Source organism: Heteronotia binoei, chromosome 11 (assembly GCF_032191835.1).
Source record: "Heteronotia binoei isolate CCM8104 ecotype False Entrance Well chromosome 11, APGP_CSIRO_Hbin_v1, whole genome shotgun sequence".
Lineage (NCBI taxonomy): Eukaryota > Metazoa > Chordata > Lepidosauria > Squamata > Gekkonidae > Heteronotia > Heteronotia binoei.
This window is the reverse complement of record NC_083233.1, coordinates 48,146,486-48,160,447: the sequence shown is the minus strand read 5'-3', so window position 1 is coordinate 48,160,447 and position 13,962 is coordinate 48,146,486. Positions and strand designations below refer to the sequence as shown.

Sequence of the window (13,962 nt, the reverse complement as noted above, 5' to 3'; positions counted from 1 at the left end):
CCTCTTCGCTGCCCCCGCCGCCCCCGGGTCCCTGCAGGAAGGAAGGCCGCTCTAGAGGGGGAGCGCCCGCCGCAGGTCCCTGGCCCCTGGCCATCGCTCTTTCTTTCCTCGACGCCGCGGGCTTCTTCCAGCGAACAGGTGGGCGGGAACTCCCAGCAGCAGCTCTGGACTCTGGACTGTGTGGCCGGCCTTGTCTCCATTGCAGCCGGCTGTGCCGCTTTCCTGGCTGGCGCAGGGGCGATGGAGGCCTTCCGGCGGGGCTTCGGGTTGGCAACTGCCCCCAGGCCAAGTCCCTCTTCAGGTCAGCGGCTGGAACCAGCTCTTTGGTTCTCGGGCGCCTGTTGTGATGGGCCCCAGCGACCCGAGCCGCTGAGGATGCAAGAGGCTCCGTGGCTTGGCAAACTCTCGTCGGTGGGGGTGGCGGGGTGTGCTGAATAACATGCACACGAACATAGAGATGGCGTTGTTAATTGTATATTGGACTTCTTTTTAAAAAATTCATCCTTCTCCGTCTTCTTCTAATCCTGCAATCCGCCCTGAGTCTCAGGGAGAGGCGGGCCATAGAAGAAAGTACACCATTTTGTCGTTTAGTTTATGCTCCGTCTTTCTCAAGGCGGATTATTTGTTTGTTTGTTTGTTTGTTTGTTTGGTCAATTTATATTCCGCCCTTTCCCTTACGGGCTCAGGGCGGATCACAAACCTTTTCGAAACAATTCCACAGAAACCGCGTCATACACGCAAATAAAGAAAGCAGTACTGTCCTGGGAAGCTCTTTATTCGTAGCCCGCCTTTCTCACCCAGACTCAAGGCGGCGGCCTGGAAAAAACGTTCCCCCCCCCCCAAAAAAAATCTGGTCTTCACATTCTGAGCATCTGCTTTGAGGCAGACTGGGGGGGGGGGATGCTTTTTGATGGTGTCTTTCTTTTGATTTCCCCCCACTGCTGGGGTGGCTGACTTTCTTTCAGACGCTGGGAAGGCGCAGAGGGAGCCCTGGAGGAAACCAGCGCTGCACCTTTTGGCTCTGCGGTCCCGCTGCGAGCGCCAGAGAATATGCAGGCTTCGACGTCCACCCAGTGGCATCTCCTAAGAGCGAATGAGTCCGAGGAGGCTCCAATCGGGCCCCAGAATTCCTCTGTCTCCCGGCTGGAAGATCTTCGTGAGTGACAGACAGGGGCTTAGCTTTCGGGCTGAGAGACTTCATAGAGACTTCTGGCATGTGGGCCAGAAGCAGGGAGAGGGGGAGGGCAGAGATGTGGCATGGACACTCGGAGAAATGATGCTGACCTCTGAACTGAGCCACTTGCTTAGGGCGGAAACTCTGAAGATCTTGCGAAGCCCAGGACAGTTCTATCCCGCGATAACAGGAAGGCTTTCAACCCTTAGTCCGCCCCTTGCCTGCGTAGAGGCAATTGTATCTCAGCCCCCTTCGTGTAATCCGAAGAACAGGGCTGGCTGCAAAATCCAGTGCCATATCTAAGCAGCCTTTGAGGAACCGCAGGGTTCGGTTCTCTTTGCAGAGGCTGGACTTCAAAGAGTTTGCGTGCTAGTTCTGCGATTGATGAAGGCGCGGGAGCCTGATCTTAGAGCGCCCCCTACTGGACATGAACAAAACAGCCTGAGTCCGTTGTCTGTCTATTGCCGCAAAATAAACAGGAGTCTAGTGTCACCTAAAATACTAACAGGGTTTTATTCCAGCAATAAACGCTCGTGGACCACAGCCCACTTCTTCACATCATACAATGAGTGTTTCCTTGTTAATCAATCCTTTTATGCAGGAGGCATGCAAATAAAATAAATTGAAAAAAATTATTTTTAATGCCTCCCCCATAAAAGTACAGCCTAGTTAGGATCTGGTCATTGCATCTGACAAAGTCATCCACAAAAGATTATGTTGGAATAAAATCTTATTAGTCCTTTTGGTGCCATTAGACTTCTATGTATTTTCACCCATTGGACACCAAGTAATCTCTTGTGGGTTTGCAGGCATTTGGGTTTGCAGGCATTTGGTGTACCTCATCTGTCCTCCTCTGCATGTTGGACATACTACCCAGCCTACATGGCCCACAGTGTGCTGCTGAGCACCTGTTTAGTCTAGTCCCCTGCAGGTGGCAGCACCTCAAAGGACTGTGCTGGTCCAAATGCCTTCCTTTCATGTCCCTAAAAACTAAGTATTTCAGTGCCAGAAAGTCAGTTTTGTAACAAAAATATAAGCAGCAACACATTTTGTCCCATTGCAGTCCTGCTCACCTCTTCCCCAGTTAGTCCAACACTTTCCTGGCTTTAGGTTTTGAAATTGCTTGGACTGGAGCTGATTTCTGGCCATGCTTACCATCCTTTTCCTCAATCAGTACTCTGTTGCTTCTTTTCTACCAAAGGCCAGATCTGCTTCCCATAGAAGTGAACAGTAACCCACGCATGTGCACGCAATAGTCTTAATACAGCTGGATGTTCTCGTGCTGATACATGACCACCTCTGGGTTTTGTTTTTTTTAAATCTCTGCACTGCCTCTGAACATTCTTGTAACTAAATGAACATCAATTATTATCAAGGCCATTGTGTGAAGCTTTTGAATCTGCTGTTGTGTGGGCTGAACTTGTCTCTGATGAAGGGTGCTCCAGTGTCTGTCTCCTGTTACTGCAGGGTGGAACATTCTGCCTGTTCTCATTGGCAGTTGCCCTGCCTGCCCTATAGAGAAGTCTTCTCAGGAGCAGCCAGTCATTCCGTTATTCTTCAGGGCAAAATGGAAGCCACTGAATGCCATAGGAAAGGGAAGAAGCTTTCCTATGTGTGGGGTGGGGGTGGTGTTATCTTGTAGGCATTTTAAGCCTGCCAGTCACCAGTGTGTGTGGTTGTGACTTCTACTTCTCCCATTCCAGCAGCCCTGCATGTTGGAACAAGTCATCCTTGCTGAGCTTGACCTTTGCCAGTGAGATATCCTTTCTGGGCTTCTAGTCCCTAAGAAGAGTTTTCTAGGTTTTCTGTTTCTGACTTGACACAGTTGGTCTTGTGCACACAACGGTCAGGATCCCGAGAAAGTTGGCCACCCAGAATTCCATTTAACAGAAGTCCCTTTAACATAATCAGATCCTTACTCAAGAAATGGGGAATTCAAGCATCATGAGCTCCATTGCGCAGGGAGTTTCCTTCTAGATGTTGCCTTTGTTGTTGTTGTTTTGGGTGCTATTTTTGGCTTGTTCTTTTGGCTTCATTCTCCAGGTCTCTCCATGGCACTGGAGGATTCTTTACGGCTTTCTGTCTCAGCACTGGTGTTTGCTTCCTTCTGTGGATGCGGGATACTGATTCCTTTTTGTCAGCCACAAAAACTTATAATACGTGAGTAAGGGGTCCCCTGAGTGGGGCCAGTGCTGGGCTAGTGGATTTCCCTCCTTGGATTGCACAAACCCAGGGTCAATGGTAACCTACTGGAAACAATCAATCCTGGGATTTTACTACCAGTAGCCTGCTCAGGGTCGGATCTCCCACTAGTCAACTTAGGTGATCACCTAGGGTGCCACCAGTCCAGGGGCACAGAATTGAACCCTCGAAATGGTGGGCTTCCTTCCTGCTTTTGCACCCTGGGCCCATAGGATAGAATTGGTTATCACTGTGGTGGGGCACTGTGGTTAGCTTTGCCTAGGGTGCCAAACAGTCTGAGTCTGGCCCTGAGCCTGCCGATTGGTTGGCAGAAAGATAGGCAAAAACCAAGGACAGTAGATGATATGTATATTTGTGTGTGTGTGTGTCTGGTGGGCATGGAGATCAGTTTGTGCAGCTGTGGCTATGTGAGTGTGTTAATGCACTCCATGAGCCAATGGGAAAATGGTCTTTACTCTGTTAGACCAGCCTCAAAGCAGCAGAGAATCAAATTTCCAAGTGGCTGCAAGCCTTTGAGCAGAAGAGATCCCTCTCTCATAAAAGATACTTGCCAGCTAAGTAGAGGAAACAGACGGAGGGAAGGCTGTTTGGTTTTGCCATCAAATGGGAAACGGATGCAGTTGCTTTGCTGACTCTTCCACCGCCACCCATAGGTCACAGATCCCTGGCCTACATATAAGCTGTCCTTTGGCAGACCTTATAAAGACTTCTTCAGCACCAGGGTAGTGATTTATTCTTCACAGTTCTTTGGTGAGATTCATCGGTAGTAGACAGTTGTATTGAGTATCCTCCCTGCAGTCAGGTGAGCTGTGTGAAGCAGCCTGTGCAGGTGTTCTCCATAAGCTTCTTGCAAGAGTAGAAGTTGCTCAGCATTCTGGTACCCAAAACTAATTACTGAAATTGCTTCCTTATTTCAGAGCTCTGCCACTCTTTTTCTGCCCCCTGCACATTGCTCTGTGGCTTACACGGCCCAGATCAAGAAGGCCTTACAGCAGGGGTAGAATTCTAGCAGGAGCTCCTTTGCATATTAGGCCACACCCTCCTGATGTAGTCAGTCTTCCAACAGCTTACATAAAAGAGCCTTGTAAACTCTTGGAGGATTGGCTACATCAGGGGTGTGTGGTCTAATATGCAAAGGAGCTTCTGCTAGAATTCCAACCCTGCCTTACTGACCCAGCAGCACCAGCTTGGAAATAGTGCAATCTGTTTAAATTATCTTGTTTTAAACTGTTTTAAATTACTCATTAACGCTTGTATTTGACGTGTTTTGGAATCTGTTCTGTAATCTGCCCTGACCTGCTTGCAGGGAGGGCAGAATATAAATTAAAATAAATAAATAAGCTGACCACTGTCATCCACCTCAACTGGATCACAAGAATCTGTTCTGCTAGTGATGAGTCCTTCCACTGATACAAGAGTCTCTTTTGGTAGTGAGAGTCCCTCATATTGAGGCAGGAGCTCTGTGCTGGCAGAAAAGCCAGTTGGGGGACCCAAGGCACTCATTCCCACAGCCCTGCCAGCAAGCCAAACTCATGTCAGAGAGCTCAGCAACCCAAGGCCTATTACCTAGGTTGGACCTTCATTCTTCCACTAGTTCTTCTTTCTTTCCTTGACCCTTGATCCATGTGCTAGGCTGGTGCTGGAATGGGAAGTCTTCTCTGTCTCCTGCTAGCTCCACAGACTGTAACTGGTCAGGTATATCCATCTGGCCTTGATTTGGCTCATGGCTTCTTTTTGTAGCAGGAACTCCTTTGCATATTAGGCCACACACCCCTGATGTAGCCAATCCTCCAAGAGCTTACAGGGCTCTTATCACAGGGCTTACTGTATGCTCTTGGAGGATTGGCTACATCAGGGGTGTGTGGCCTAATTTGCAAATGAGTTCCTGCTACCAAAAAAAGCCCTGATTTGACTCATTATAATGGAGCAAATGCCCTTGCTCAGGTGATGGGCTGCATCCAGACTGTATACCGTGGATGCTCTTTAAAGGGTTAATGTGACCCAGTTATTTCACACAAGGACAACACAACATTGTCTTTTTTTTTCTCCCCAGGGGGGAAGGCCTCAAAATGGTTGAGTGTCTACGCAAATGGGCTTGTGTGCTTGGCTTGTGTGCTAGCCCTGGTGTCCCTCCTTCTCTGGATTTATGAACAAGGTGAGAAGCTGCTGGTGGGAGGATTGCAGAGCTCAGGGAATGGCTGAGCCAGTAAGATCCTGAGCCAGGCCCATATGCATCTCACATGCCAGCATTTGCTCTTGCCTTACACAACCTGTTGTGTGAAAAGCAAGCTGTAGTCCTTAGTGTTGCCAGACAGATATTTTTTCCAGTACCTTAGCCCAGTCGGGCCTCCAGTTACATCTGCAAGATTGAATTAATAAGGTGCCAGTTGGGACATCTTAAGTTTTAGCATCCTTCTCCCAGGACTCTCTGCTGCCTTCGTTGTGCCCATCATCTTCCTCCTCTATGCGATACTGGTCACGTTGCTGCTTATGGCCACTCTGGCGTTCGAGCTGAACATCCTTCATCAGGTCACAGACAAGGCAGGTCAGTCATTGAAACTGGTAGGCCTTTGTGGGGTTTCACATGGCATTCCTTGGGAGGGAGAGACTTCTGTCTTCATGGAAGCAATTTGGTCTGCTCTACAGCAAGGCTTTGTAGCCCCTTTCATAGCCTCTTCCCTATGAGGCAAGATCCACCTCCCCCCCCCCCCCCCAGTTCTCCCTTGGAACATGAGGAGGGGAAAGTGTGCAATGGTGTTGCTGGGAAGTAGATTCAGGACAGACTAAAGACTCCATCAGACAAGGCATAACTAGCCTGTGAAATTTACAGCCACAGGATACACTGGTGGTTGCTACCATATATGGCTTTAAAAAGGGATGAACCAAATTCATACCAGGAAACTCAGTCAGTGGCTATGGCCATGCTGACTAGAGGGAACCCTGTTTGTTCAAGAACCATCTACTTCTCAAGAACACAGAGGGGGGCAATTAATAGGCGGATGATTTGGCCATGGTGGCTTCACCCATAGGCCTTCTGGGGGAATCTGGTTGACTACCGCGGGAAATGAACACTTAGGTCACTTCTACACTGGCTGTTTGGTCTGGTTTTGGTACTGATGGGAAATGAGGGGGGGTGTCCCCATTTCCATTCAGCATCATACTGTTTATGTGCACCTTCCAGATTTCCCCCAGCTTCTCTGCAATCTTTTCTAACTATTACTTTTAAAAAATAATAATGATCAAAGCAAAGCCAGGGTGGACAAGAAAGTCTGGATCTCTCCTGGTCCCACCAACATCAGCACCTTCCCTTTGTTCTGGTCCACCATGGCAACCACCCTCCATGTGACCCCAGAGGGCTTTCTCATTTTTTAAAACATTGTAATAGATAATGCCATAGCAATTTCTTAATTACAGATTTAAAAACCTCTGAAAGCCCCATCGCCTGAGTGCCATGAAGGGAGGAGGCACTGCTGGGGACAGAGGCAGGGAGAGTTCAGGAAGACCCACCAGGTGGAAACCTCACAGCTGCTGTGCTTAGTCAACAACTGTAGTGGAAATGAGACAACCCCAAAGAATCATCATCACCTTGTGGCAGTTGCCTGAATCTGATTTGATGGGGTCTTTTTGCAGCCCCTCCCAGACCTCTGATATCTCCTGCTCATCCCCCCCCCTCCTTGGAAGATCCAGAGACTTCACACTGAAGTCTCCTTTCACAATTAGGAATATAGAAGAAGACTGCAGATTTATACCCCGCCCTTCTCTCTGAATCAGAGACTCAGAGCAGCTTACAATCTCCTGTATCTTCTCCCCCCACAACAGACACCCTGAGGGGTGGGTGGGACTGAGAGGGCTCTCACAGCAACTGCCCTTTCAAGGACAACTCCTATATGAGAGCTATGGCTGACTCAAGGCCATTCCAGCAGCTGCAAGTGGAGGAGTGGGGAATCAAACCCGGTTCTCCCAGATAAGAGTTCACATACTTAACCACTACACCAAACTGGCTTTCTTGAAACCAGAAGGCCACTTGTCTAATGCAGCTCCAAGAAAGGACCCCTGCCCTCCCTCCCATGACTTGACCAAGTCATCACAAACCACCATGTACAGAAAGCTTTGTGACAAATTCACAGAGGAGTACATCCCAGTGAAGCATCCTAGCAAACGAAAGTCAGAACCCAGCTCCAGGTCATCTCTAAAGTTCTTCAAAGCACCACTAGAAGATCCCACTGGAACATCAAAGTCAAAGTCGTCAGCAGCCTTTGGTGGGACAAGGTCTGGCAAAAAGCAAAGTTTTGCCCTGCAGCAACCTAAGTTTGAGTTGCCTTTTGATTCTAAAGCCAGTTTCTTGCCTTTCTCTCCCTGACCACCCGCCCCCCGTTTCTCCAGGACAACGTATAGTGAACTTTACCACCCCTGGAGGGATGATCTTGGCTGCTCTGACATCCAGTCTGCTCATAAAGCAGATTTATCAGCTCCAAGGTGAGACTTGCTTTTTGATGACACGCCAGTGATTTATGGAGACTTGTGGGTAGACCAAGGGATGCCAGCATCCTAGCATAGGAAACATTGCCACAGAAATGGAATGGAGTTTCACTGCCAGGTGAGTTCTGACCAAAAGCCAAGGTCTGTTATGGAACCATCTGGTTTTAGATACCCCCCTGTTGCCAGCCTTTAATCTATCAGGAGGGCAGTCTGCCTGTCTGGACTGGGAGGAACTTTTGGCACCTTCATGCCAGCCAGCAAGGCTGTCTGTAATCATGATTAAATGTTTCAGCTTTAAAAAGAAATGTATTTTATCTCTCTTCCTCTGTTCTCTGGATCCCACACAGCTTCACTTCAAAACAGTGCTTTTCAAAACAAAAAAAAACCCTGAGTTTTTTTATATTTGAATTTTAATGTTTGTTCACCTACTTTTTCTTTACCTCAAACAGTGTGATGGATCACAGGATCAAATAATCATTGAGAGGCATTTAACATGAAAAAGCAAAAACATATTTATTTCTACAGGGAAAGGGTACTGGGAAGTGAAACAACAAACACTATAGAACTACATGCTTACACTAGAAGATCATGTGCTTAATGGAGACTACCTCCTCCTTCTTCTTGACCTCTCTGCCTGAACAAAGGAAGTCACCTGACTAACTGACCAAACCAACAAAACAGGTTTTCCCCTTCTAGACTTTGATTGACAGCAGTCAGTATCTTCTTCCTAGGTCATGCAGACAATAGGGAATCAGGTGCAGTGTTAACCCTATAATGACTGGAACTTTAGAACATTGCAAAGGACATACAGAACAGATACATATTTCCAACACTTTTAGCTTCCAGAAATGGGCCAATATGGCTTTGCACCTGCCAATATCTTTATCTGCAGACTGGCTTCAAAATGGCCTACATCTGACAATTTCCCCAGCGTTATTTTTTTAAATAAACTTTAAACCCCAGCAAATCCTTTGTGAGATATTCAACAAGACCTAGTCTATAGATAGCTGAAATGCCAATACACTTTAAAGATCACAGAATATGCTTTGATTTTATCAGTTCTTTTAAAACACACAGAGAAAAGAAATGCTGAGCCTGTTGACTTAACGGCTGTCATAGCTGGAACATCTGGGATCTCTCTCCTTCCTCTCATAGCTATCCACGTGCTCTGTAAGTACTCCTGTAACCTGTCCTTTGTGTCTCCTGGGCTCCTAGTAGGACTGGCTGTCAAAATGCTTTTTCTGGTTCAGAGGCACAAGAAGCAACTCCTGCCAGTGAATGAGAATGTGACTTGAGAGATCCCTTGGATTCCCATGTTTTGATTTTCAGTCACAGGGAAAGCAATGGGACAAACGAGATCTGAGTGATCTCACTAGGGTTGGGGTTTAACTCTTTCACCTTTCCACATATTCCTGATCTAAATCAACCACCACATGCACCCCCCAGAGTTGTTGCTTACCCCATTGAGAAAGTGTCAAGAGCCTTAACGGGAAAGCAGTTTCTCCCCAGCTGAACTCAGCATTGATTTCCTTAGCAGAAAGGTTCTTTTTCCCAGGTACCCATCCTGAGATGCTCTTCCAAGGCTGCCCTCAGGCAGGACCAGGTGCAGGGCTTTTTTTGAGCGGGAACGCACAGGAACACAGTTCCAGCCGGCTTGGTGTCGGGGGGTGGGGGTGGCCTAATATGCAAATGAGTTCCTGACTAGGTGCATCTGCGAGTTCCTGACTAGGTGCATCTGCTCCCTGATGAATGAAGGAGTAACATCAATATGAAATAGATGTGCAGCCTGGCAAGTGGCTATTCTTTGACAGAAGGCTGTAATTCAGCACATGTTGAAACACACAGGAAACCACAAAGAAAGCTGGCAGGAAGGAGAGCACACACGCAGCCACCCTCGGCCTGCAAGCAATAATATACCCCGTGCAAGATTTCACTCACATTTTTAAATAAAATAGGATGAAGCAGGAAAATCCAACCCTCTGCACACCAAGATCCCAGGTACCCAAAATGCCCTCTGTGGTGCAACAGGGCACAGGCACCTTTGCCAGCCTCCCAGTGTCTCTTGACACTCATGGGGGCAATGGAGTGGAGATTGCTATGTGGGGTGGAGGGTATTTTTGGCTTTCTGGGCAATGTGGGAGAGACCAATGAGGCAGATGATGCAAATAATTTATAGTGGGAGGCTGGGTGAGAATTTTTCCAGAATTCTGCAACCAGTGTACGCCTAAACCTAGCATCTCCTGGTCATGTTTCAGCCTGACCAAGGAGTGGAATGGACTTCAGTAATGTTCTCTCTAGTGTGAGTTGACTCACAGTTTTTTAGCCTCTGGCTCACACATTTTCGTCTTGGCTCAGGAAAAATGGCTTCAGAGCAAACTAATTGATGCAGGAGCTCACAATTTTTATGCCAGTAACTCACGAAGTAGAAATTTTGCTCACCAAATTCCACAGCTAAAGGGAGTATTGGACTTCAACAATTCAAGGTCAAGCTGAAACAGACTGGGCTCTCCTACCACCTGCCTTCTCCCCACCACCCCAATGGAGCTGCTAGAGATGTGAAGGCCTGGGGGTGGGGTGGGGGGGCGGAAAGAGCACAGAGAAATTCAGAGGGAAATGTCATTCCCTCCCCCCAAGGCCTTTTCCTCCCATTTTTCTTATGAAACATTCTTATGAAACATCTTCTGTTTTTAAATGAGTAAAATGCTCTTAAAAGACAGGGTGGACATGCTATAAACATATACAGCTCTTAAATCCAAGACGTATTTCTGCACCTAGAAGGATACCTAATGTTCATAAAGGGAACATGCAAAGTGTTCATTGCTTCCCAATAGCTGCATGCCTTCTGTTGTCCTTTTAACCTGATGTAATTGACCTTTTCATCCCTCCTTCAAACTACTGTATCACATTTACCCACAGACTGAGTGAAAATTAGCTTATTACCCTTATAAGATTGCTAAACTCCAGGCTGGGCCAGGAGATCTCCCGATATTACAACTGATCTCCAGACAATATCTGTTCCCCTGGAGAAAATGGCTCTTTGAAGGGTGGACTCTGGCATTATATCCTGATGAGTCCATTCTCTCCCCCAGAACCTACCTTCTCCAGGCTCCACTCCCCAAAATCTGCAGGAATTTCCCAACCAGACATTGGCAGCCGTATTGTCCTCCCTTGCAGGAGTGTCTGGAGCAGCTTGGTGTCACTGTTGTGTGCCCAGGGGAGATGTGGGGGAAAGAGGACAGGGAGCCTTGCTTAGCTGTTCACATGCGGCTGCCCCTTGAGATCCCAGTGGAGGACCTGGTGTACCTGTGTGGGCCAAAATCTGGGAGAGGTCAGCCACAAAGTGTGACCTTTATTCTCTCTGTGGTGCATCCCCTCAGCTAGGAGCCCTGTCTGTGTTGTGCCCACCACCCAGGTACATATGTGCTCACTGTAAGCCCATACAGCAAGGAGCTGTCAGACATCATTCTGTGGCATGCATCCTACTTGTGAAATTCTGGGGCAACCTCCTGGAATCATTTGTAGGGTGGCACTGTCTTAGGTCTTACCTGGCTTCGGGTGGCATAATGATGTCACCGGGAAGTGATGGCATCGCACCAGGCACATTGTGTGCCCAGTGCTCTAGCAATTAAAAACTCTATGGCACCATAGAATTTTTTACCCACTTGCTAGAGTGTTGTGTACACAACACGCCTGGCATGATGTCGTTACTTCCAGGTGACATCGCACCAGGCATGTCATGGCATGCTGGACCTCTTCAGGGACAAAGCTCCCCCTGCTATGGGGTGGCAGGTTGGAGGCCCTGAAATCAGGGAAACCTTGCCCCCGGTGGGAACTTGGGAACCCTACGCTGGCCATGATTGGGTCCCATGGAGGGGCATAGCCAGAGCAGGGGAATTTGCTGATTGGATTTGTACCTATTTGGTATTCTGAGCTGCTTGAGGTTCTATAGGCATGTCCACAGCTGTGGGGGGAAAATATTTGAAGTTACCATGGCTGTCAATGGGCTACAATGCCATTTTTGCTGGCACATCTTTGCACCTGCTAAGGAGGGGAATTCCCAAACTGAGAACACTTTGGAAGCCACCTAACTGCCAACACGCCCTATGGAATACCCACATCTATGCCACCAATGGTGGTTTTGCCGTTGCTCCACCAGCAAGTGGCTGCAGTGTTCCTGCATCAGTGGGACTCAGCGGCAGCTGTGTTATTGGCCTGTGCAGTTACACCAATGTAGGGGTCAGTCAAGTCCCTATTCCAATTTTCTCCTTCAGGACTGCTATATAAGTATTGCATATATTTCAATTTCTCCCAAAATATTGGGGGGAGGGGTTCTGGGGGGGCAGAAAAAATGAGTTTCCTCTCCCCCACCATGGTTTCAAAATTTCCAGAAAATTTACATCTCTAGGTGCTTCTACCACAGGATGTTCCTAACAGATCAATGTGCTACAAACACCTTCCTCACATATTAGCCTTTCCTTGCCGAGATGGTCTTGAGCTGTTCAACAGACTGAGGGACAAGACAGACGGTCAGTTGTCACCTCATGTCTGGCTCATGACTAGCTCCATTCATCACTGTGTGCAACTTCATGTGCTGTTGTTTTTCAGACTGCATGGATCTAAGAAAGCAGGAAGCAAAAGAGCGAGTTTCCCGAAGGGAAAAACAGAGGGAGATGGATGCCATCTATTTTCAACTTAATTCAATAGTGAGCAGGTGGTTATATCCTGGTTGCCATACCTTTAACTTCATGGCAGAGCTAAGGCACCTCCACCAATAGATAATCATAAGAGACTTTGCACAATGCTCTTCAGTGCCCTCCAGTGTTGCCCAGGTAATTGCCTGGTGAAGCCACTGAGGATGCTGGGAGATTGATGTATTTAGAATATTTATATGCCCCATTTTCTTCTGACCAAATATGCGCAACTAAAAACAGGTTCGCTTTTGCCCAGACTCAGACAGATTAGCAATTCTGAAAAAATCTAAATGCTTAAGGGGCACAGGGGGTGCATGCAAGATGTGGGGATCTGAAATGAGCTGGCTGGGAACTGTGTATGTATTCCTAGGGGAAGAGAGGCAAGATGTGAGGTGGGAATTGATCATGTGGCTCAGCCTCCCCTTGCGATGCCTGCTGCCTTTTGCATTATTTTCAGAGCTCATTAACCGTCATGCTCCCTGAGCAAATTAATTAAATCTTCCATTCAGCAAAGCTGAGATGGAAAAGCCACAGTAGGTAAGGATAGCCAATGTAACTTTTCTCTTTGAAAGGTGTACTCTTGCACTTTGAAATCTCTGCCGTACAAGACAAACAGAAGGCCCTGCTGCACATGCAGCCTAGAGGAAACATTGGATATCTCCTGCACAAACCCCAACAAAATGAACAGGAGCTGCACAGGGGAAGAGGAGGGCATCCCTACTGCAAGTGGTGTTGGGGACAACTATTAGAAAGCCCATCTAGTCACCTTGTTGCCTTTGAATTGCAGACCGTCTGAGACATGATGAAACTGGGCCTCACCAGAGCCCCCTTCCGCACTCGCTTGAAGATGAGAGGTGTGTGCTTGTCCCGTCCTTGTCTTGTTGGATTTTGCCAGGCTTTCCATGTAAACTCCCACTCCAAGACTTTCTAAAATGCTTGGGAACTGTAACTGGGTGTTCAGAATTCCACACGAGCAATAAAAGGCACTGAAAGGTCAGCGTCTCCCTCTCTCTCCCCTTTTCTCAGTTGGTTGTCTTATGTTTCCATCTTGGCAACAGCACAGCTGTTTGTGTCTGGCAGGCTTGTGGGGGTGGCAGGAGTGGCCTTGTGTCCCATCTATATCAAAACAAGCTTACTACATTCCAAACATGCCACAAAAGGAAATGCTCCCCCACACACACTTTAAAAAAAAGCCCAGGTTTGAAACTGAAAGCAGACATTTATTAGGATTTTTAAAAGCGAATGTAGGATTTCAGATTTTTTATTCCAAGAGAAAATGAAGCCAAACAGATGAGGGGGAGCTGCAGGAGGAGTTTAACATGAATTAGGGTGGCCAAATAAAAAAATGAAGGAAGAAAAGGGAAAGGAGACCAAAATGGGGATGGATTCTTCAATCTCAAAAGGTTTGAACCATTT

General features: G+C 47.6%; 1 protein-coding gene across 1 annotated transcript; it reads left to right on the top strand.

The window, feature by feature from the left end:
* The first annotated feature begins 207 nt into the window (after positions 1-207).
* Positions 208-13,543, top strand: LOC132579371 (uncharacterized). The gene is made up of 9 exons (XM_060249678.1): positions 208-301; positions 966-1,156; positions 3,218-3,334; positions 5,430-5,531; positions 5,799-5,921; positions 7,760-7,852; positions 8,933-9,025; positions 12,461-12,566; positions 13,334-13,543. Exons 2-9 carry the CDS (start codon positions 1,051-1,053, stop codon positions 13,347-13,349), a joined length of 756 nt encoding a protein of 251 aa, XP_060105661.1. The 5' UTR covers positions 208-301; positions 966-1,050; the 3' UTR covers positions 13,350-13,543.
* Positions 13,544-13,962: the final 419 nt, after the last annotated feature.

Bases quoted from the DNA above. Each gene is read 5' to 3' on its own strand.
- LOC132579371 (XM_060249678.1), top strand. From the start codon at position 1,051: ATGCAGGCTTCGACGTCCACCCAGTGGCATCTCCTAAGAGCGAATGAG. The intron at 1,157-3,217 runs GTGAGTGACAGA...TTCATTCTCCAG, and splicing joins CTCCCGGCTGGAAGATCTTC to GTCTCTCCATGGCACTGGAG. The intron at 5,532-5,798 runs GTGAGAAGCTGC...TCCTTCTCCCAG, and splicing joins TCTCTGGATTTATGAACAAG to GACTCTCTGCTGCCTTCGTT.